The 7632-nt window shown below is 44.9% G+C and overlaps 1 protein-coding gene across 2 annotated transcripts in view; it reads right to left on the bottom strand.

Annotated features, from left to right (window-relative positions):
- The window catches only part of Znf346 (zinc finger protein 346), a 27878-nt gene that overhangs the window by 14890 nt on the left and 5356 nt on the right, over positions 1 to 7632 (bottom strand). For both annotated transcript variants that reach the window (XM_021215526.1, XM_029547594.1), the window contains exons 2-4: positions 4687 to 4790; positions 4047 to 4139; positions 2195 to 2339 (exon numbers count right to left, since the gene is read on the bottom strand). In XM_021215526.1, coding sequence (XP_021071185.1) covers positions 2195 to 2339; positions 4047 to 4139; positions 4687 to 4790 — 342 coding nt within the window. The remainder of the gene's footprint in view (positions 1 to 2194; positions 2340 to 4046; positions 4140 to 4686; positions 4791 to 7632) is intronic.

Raw genomic sequence — 7632 nt, 5'->3', positions numbered from 1 at the left:
CCTCAAACTCAGAAATCCGCCTGCCTCTGCCTCCCAAGTGCTGGGATTAAAGGCGTGCGCCACCACCACCCAGCCTTCTCTGTATTTTCTACAGCATGTTTGTCTCTCTTGTATAGCACACAAATGCTCAGTTTCAGGACTGGAGTTACAGTAAACCCATGAACAATGTGGATATATTTTTAAACTATAAGGCTAAATGAAAAGTCATAGCAGAATGATGCACTAATTGTAACACAAAGTTCCATGTGGCAATGGCTAGATGTGAACATGGAAGATAACTTACTGTTTAGAACAGAAATAAGTATTAGGAGAAGACATGTTCCACCAAATTTTCCCACTGTGGGAAGGTAAGTCCGTGGCATTAGAAACTCAGCTAAGATCATTTCCCTTGGTCTAATGCTCACATGTCGTGCACTATTGTTTACAGGTTCTCACCTTAGACAGAATCAATCAATGCTATTCATCGTCAACAGGTCAACCATGATCAAGGTCAATGGCAGGCTCTAGATCAGGGGTTCTCAACTTGTGGGCCATGACCCATTTGGGACTGAATGACCCTTTCACAATGGTTATCTAAGTCCATCGGAAAACATAGATATTCACATTTTCATTCATAACAGCAGCAAAATTACAGTTATGAAGTAGCAACAGAACTAATTTCACAGCTGGGGTCACTACAACTTGAGGGCCTGTTTAATACATTAACTGCGGTAAAGGGCCGCAGCATTAGTAAGGTTGCAAGGGTGGCTTCCTGATTAATGATTGCATTTTATGAGAGGCTCCATGCACTGGCTTTTTAATGGCGACAACAATAATGACAGCTGTTGTTCAGTGACTATCTGCTGTACCCTAGGCATTTTTTGAGAGTGAGGGGTGTTTGCCTCTTATGTTTTTGGGTGTCATATAGGCCAGGCTGGTCTCAAACTGGCAGCCAAAGTGGCACTGAACTCCCAACCTTCCTTGCCTCCACTTTCCATGCTGGGAATGGCAGTGTGTGCCAGGACAGCCATAATTATCTTCACAAGCTCCAAAGCAGGTGGCACTGACACTTTACAGGTGCAGAGGTACAGGCACAAATGGTAAAGAAAAGTGCCTGACTTAAGTCTGTGCTGCTCTGACTCTAAGTCTATATTCTACTCTTTCAGACCATGAAAACTACGTTTGGGTATAAGAGAGTACAACTATGAGTAGAATTTTCCATCATTATCTTCAAAACCTTCTAAAACACTCTTGTTTCAATGATGAAATAAAAAAAAGGATCAAAAGTTCTATTAATAGTGTGGTCTTGGTCCAAACTAGAGAATAATACACACACGCACACACACGTACACCAGTGAAACAGAAATCAAAGGCCTCCCACTCATGACTAACTGCAGCTAGCCTAGGTTAAAAACCTCAGGATTCAGGGTTAACAGGATGAAAGTGACGGCTGTGCCAACGCTGAGAGAACAAAGAAGGCTGACTGTGGTCAGTGCTGGGGAGTGGATTCACAGTAGCTGCAAACAGCTTGCCAGAGTGTCCTGCTTTGAAGGCAAGCCTGCATTTAGAACAGGCAGCCTCTGCAGGTCAAAGTGAGCAGGGTATAACCTGAGTCCAGGAGGATGAGGATTTAGCTGTCAACTGGCAACTCTCAGCAATAAGAGCAGGTGGGAGGGAAGGAGTAAGAGGGAGGCAGGTGGCAGAATGCTCACAGTATGCATCAGGCCCTTGGCCCTCCTGAGTTACAATTACTGCTCAGGACAGTAATTATAGGCTGAGAAGCTTCTATGTAACAATTGGTAGAATCACACAAAAGGAAGTAAAGTGAACCACATCTGAGGCCCAATCTCAGTAAAGCAGGGTCTATTATGGTATGTATGTATTTTAGACAGGCTCTAATCCACGTTGCTCAAACTCCATATGGCAGCTGCCTCCACGGTGTGAGTGCCAAGACTGAAGGTGTGCACCACATCTGCCTTATGCAAGGCTGAGGATGAAACCTAGGGAAGGATTCTCCGTGCACACGAGGGAAGTACTCCACCAACTGACTTACATATCCAACTCATACTTGGATTTTTTAGGGCTCTCAAAAGCCTGAAAGCTCTGAGTCCCAGTCTGCATTCTGAGGCTCCAGTGAGCATTCTGGAAGCACCTGGCAATGGTGCCCTGAGGATGGGAGGGGAGGTCCCCAAGCACTACTCAGGAAGCGCAGTACCTGCCCCCTTAGTGGACTGCTGCTTCAGCTTTAGGCTCTTTGCGTGGGTCTTCCCCAGGTAGTGCGACTGTGCCACAGCAGGGGAAGAAAAGGTCATGTTACAGATGGGGCAGCAGTGGTTCTTGTCTTTGCTTCTGCTGCTCTTCTGGTTGGGAGAGAGAACACAGGTCTGATCATGCCAGTGCCCATCCAGAAAACCTCCAATGGTTCCCCACTGCCCATTGGCTGGTGGACATTTAAGACCCCCTTCACATGTTACCCGCAACATAACTCCAACATACTTTGACAGAGTCTTCTCCAGCTATTTCATGTCAGGCTCCCATTTTATTCTGTCACTTTCTCAATCTGCTTGGGTTATTCCTACTGTCTAGAATGTTCCTCCTTATTCCTGCCTGGCATTAATTAGGTCTGCTATCAGCCATTCAGTGACTTTTACCTTAAAAACATTGGTAAACAATCACCAAGGCCCCTGCTGTGCGTATCCAGGAAGAGTTAAGCCAGTTCCTCACCCATGTTCCCAGAGTGTATCAGACTTCTATTACTGTCTTTGTGACCCTGACGGACAGCATTACAGCTGAGGAGCCTTTTATGTGATCTTAAGTGCAATACTGGACGTGGACAACTTGACCCATTGTTTCCTGCCCTTGTACCCCTCTGTGTCTAGCACACAGTAGATACCTAAGGCTCTTAGAACAAACACGTCAGTGGGTTCCACTTGTTACTATAGTTATGCTAGAAAGTGTATTTCAATCTTCCTGAGAAAGAATGTCCGCTGAACAAGGTGTTTCTTCACCATTTCTCAGCATTCTTCACCCTGCAGATGGTTGGGGCTTGCCGACTCCTAGCTGGTGGGAGGTGCTGGGATCTCGCCTGAGCTACTCAGTCATCTAAGAACTGAAGCAGAAAGGTGAGATGACCACGCCCCTGGGGGCAAACCATAAGGGCAACCGTGAGGTGATTTCTGAAAGGGACATGCAAGGCCCCTTTAAACCACTGGCCACTGTAACAGGAGCCAGCAGTCTGGAGAGTAGCCTCATAGTTACTGACCATTTACTGTGTACTGAAGTTTTACCTCACAACATGAGTAAGCTATGAGTGACTTTTCAAGAGGTAAAGTGGCTTGTTCAAGGTCTCCTATCCAGTAAGTTAAGGAGCCTTGCCCCCTAACTTTCTCACCATGCTGTGCACAATGCCCACACTCTGAAAGGCACAGCACACTCAGGAACTGGGACTGGCTTCTCTGTAATTCTTACAGCAATTCTAAGATAAAGTAAGTGTACTGCGGTGTTCCAGAAGGCACTTATTTTCCTCATATGTCAGGTAAATGCTGAACTTTTGTTTTTCTCCACAGCTCAAAAACAGCGGTGTCCCTTTACTTTGTCCACTCCGATAACCCTCTGGGTGGTAAGGGCAGAGCCTAACAATGTTCCATTCACTGAACTGTTGCTACATGACAGATTTTGGGTCTGGCGCTGTTTTATAAGTCTTTTCTCAACTTAGGAAAAATCCTGAAAGGTAGCTATACTTTTTGTTTGTTTGTTTTTTGTCTTGAGACAGTCTCTCACGTAGCCCAGGCTGGCTTCAAACTTGCTATGCAGCCAAAGGTAACCTCACACTGCTGGTCCTCCTGTCTCCACTTCCAAGTGCTCTGCTTACATGTGCACACCACCGTGCTTGGAAGTATGCTTGGTCTTTAACAGAAGAAGAAATCAAGGCTTAAGAGTTATAAGGCTTGCCCAAGTTAGATACCAACACTGGGATTTGCGGCCAAGTCAGTCTGAATCAACGCCCATGCTCACACCACACCAACCTGCTCGGGAAGCAAGCAGTGTCACCAAGGCAGCTGTGTTACCTGATCTGAGTCCAGCCTCTTCACGTCCCCCTTTAGTGGCTCCATTCCATGGATTGCTAGGTATCTCTTCACTTTGTTGGCATGCTTTTTGCTCTGCAAGAACCCAGCAGAAAGATCAAGATAGCCAAACGTCGTTTCATAGAGAAGACAATCAGGCCATACCAGATTCTTGCCTGACTTATCCTCACAAAAACTTATAAGGAAGAGAAAATGGGGGAATAAAACTTCATTTACTGAGTCCCTACCATGTGCTAGGCCCTTTACATACTATTAAATTTAGCTTCCAACAATCTATGAAAATACTGTTATTTTGTACAAGATGAAGTAAGGCCAAGTATGGTGAAATTTCTTGCCTACAATGAGTAACAGAGTTGGCTTCAAATTCAGGTCTAGGTAAAGCCTAACCTTATACTTCCTACTGCATCAAGTTGTACTGCAAGATCTGCATATAATGATCCTGTCTTGCATGGGAAAGATGAGAGTCACAGAAACTAAGTCAATTTCAAGTCTTAGCAAACATGTATGAAGGAAACATCTGGTAGCTGTGCAAGAAGGAGCTTTTACTGTGCAAGGCAGAAGCAGCAAGGCCTTGGTGCTGGACCCGGAAGGTAAAAGCACGAATTCAGTAGAAATTGCCTACCTGGTAATGTGCTAGCTTCTGAGACTCAGAAATCAGCATGGCGCAGCAAACCTTACACTGGGTGCTAGTGAAGAGACACTGGTTCTTCTGGATCATGTGTTCCACTATAGAGGGAAAAGAAATCATGCAGGTTGACAGACGTGATCTCAACAGCACTGTCTCTGATCTATCATAGATACCAAGTAATGGACTCCATACTAACACATATGCAGATCTGCCCTTCAGTTCCACTGCGCCATGACTCATGTAAAGGGCTCCATACTAACACATGTGCAGATCCGCCCTTCAGTTCCACTGCGCCATGACTCATGTAATGGGCTCCATACTAACACATGTGCAGATCTGCCCTTCAGTTCCACTGCGCCATGACTCATAGCCCTGTCTGACCTGGAACTCACTCTGTAGACCAGGCTGGCCTCAAACTCAGAGATCCGCCTGCCTCTGCCTCCCAAGAGCTGGGATTAAAGGCGTGCGCCACCACACCCAGCAGGGAGATATTCTTTACCTAATCATACTGTTGTTATATGAGATGAGGTTGTAGCCCATGCTGCCCATGAATTCCTGCCTCAAATGATCCTTCTGCCTTCGTAGGTATAATGATAGACCCAAAACATCATGCACTGTAATTTTTAGAAAAAAGTGTATCTGGGGACTATGAAACTGTGTTAAAGCAGGATGTAGAGATGTTCACTTTAAATAACAACACTCAAGTGACAGAGCCAGGTGTATCTGAGTTCAAGGCCAGTCTAGTCTACATAGTTAAGTTCCAGGCTGTACAGGGCTATATAATGAGTTCCTGTCTGAACTAACAATGACATCAATAAGAGTTGTAATGTAGGGGCTGGTGAGATGGCTCAGTGGGTAAGAACACCCGACTGTTCTTCCAAAGGTCTGGAGTTCAAATCCCAGCAATCACATGGTGGCTCACAACCATCTGTAACAAAATCTGATGCCCTCTTCTGGATTATCTGAAGACAGCAACAGTGTACTTACATATAATAAATAAATAAATCTTAAAAAAAAAAAAAAAGTTTTAATGTAGACTTAAGCATTAGAGGCGAGATAGGTTTTAGACAAGGATAGTACACACCTAAGACACGAGTTTGCATTCCTTATGAAGCAGTTGAACACTTGAGTTAAAAATTACTTATTCATGCGTGAAGGGGAAATTTCAGGTTTCTTTGGAGACTCAGTTGTGTCATGTGGTGTTTTTCTGGAAGCTGTCTATTGAGAGGATGTTTTGCTGAGGCAGACACTTGAAAGGATGCGTGATATTTGCAGAGTATAAGTATAACCCAACAGACAGTGAATGGTGCTCGTGCTTGACTTGCACTGCAATGCTCTGCTGGTCTTCACTGATCCTCACTTGTCACAACTTTGTAGAGAAAAATGAACTTCTCGTGGTATTCTGGCTGCTTCCTGACACTTATGAGGATTCTTGTGATTTCTAATTGATTTAGCCACTGCTACTGATTTGTGTTTGATGTTTTGGACTGGACTGCTGAAATCCTGACAATGAAGATTGGAATCGCCCCAAAGAACTACTTCTAAACAGGTCCATGTCCCCCTTGTCCTAGAAACCATCTCTCTCCCTTACCTTTCATTGCTGGGTTAGAAAGGAGGTTTAAGCATCCAAGAACCTTCATTAAAGTAGGTTTTCAAAAAAAAAAAATCTAAGCCTACACACGTATATGAATATTTTGCTTGCATGCATGTGTGTGCACCATGGAGGCCATTATATAGAAGGTATTGGATCCCAGGGAAACGGAGTTACAGTTATGAATTGCCAAGTGGGTTCTGGAAATGGAACCTGGGTACTTTGCAAGAGAAACCAGTGCTTTTAACTGTTGGGCCAATTTCCCAGCCTATTATGTAGCCCTGGAACTTGCTATGTAGACCAGGCTAGCCTTGAACTCACAGATATCCACCTGCTTATGCCTGAGTGTGGGATTAAAGGTATGGGGCACCATCTGGGTATAGCAACCATTTTAAGTAATTGCAGAGTGTGAAAGCAGCAATCTGATCCCTCACTTTTGGATGGTAACTTTCAGATTAGTGTATATAGCTGGCTCTCCACAAGCATAGGTCTGCATTGCTGAGAGCTAGTAGAGCCTAGGAAATCTCTTGCTATAGCAAACCTCGCTGCTCTGTGGAGTCCTACTGAACAGGAAGAGTGTAGGAAGCTGACCAAACCAAGAACCATACCCAGCTGTGAGGCTTTCGGTTTTAGGTGCATCTGAATAACTTCATCTTTACTTTTCTCTTTTTTCATCAGATGTGACCAAGTCAAGATGGTTAGACCAGCTGATACCCTACCTCCGAACACCTAGGGTCCTGGAAATGTCAGGTGAGCTTTCTACCACTCAGCCCAGCTCTGAGACAAAACTCTACTCATCTCTATCCTGTTCCCTGCTCACAAAATGGACCATGTGTCCCTTAATGCTGAGGTACTAAGTGCTCTCCTTCTTCTGGGACTGACAGACATACACATGGGTGGGGGTGGGGGTGGGGAGACAGATGGAGGGAGAGGAGGGGGAAGGAGTGGGAGCGTTTTTGCCACGGATTTAGCAACATGGAACTCGACTCACCACTTTGTGCAACTGCAGTGTCATTGCTGGGCTTTGCATCAGTGCTAAGAAATCTCATATAGCTCATATATTAAATTTAATTTTTATTTTATTTATATGGGTACACTGCAGCTGTCTTCAGACACACACCAGAAGAGGGCATCAGATCCTATTACAGATGACTGTGAGTCACCATGTGGTTGCTGAGAATTGAACTCAGAACCTCTGGAAGAGCAGTCGGTGCTCTTAATCACTGAGCCATCTCTCCAGCTCTAAACCTTCTTTTTTTTTTTTTGGTTTTTCGAGACAGGGTTTCTCTGTATAGCCCTGTCTGACCTGGAACTCACTTTGTAGACCAGGCTGGCCTCGAACTCAGAAA

This window comes from Mus pahari, chromosome 16 (genome assembly GCF_900095145.1).
Source record: "Mus pahari chromosome 16, PAHARI_EIJ_v1.1, whole genome shotgun sequence".
In the NCBI taxonomy this organism is placed as follows: Eukaryota; Metazoa; Chordata; class Mammalia; order Rodentia; family Muridae; genus Mus; species Mus pahari.
Note: the sequence above shows the minus strand (reverse complement) of the source record. Positions and strands in the feature narration are given on the sequence as shown.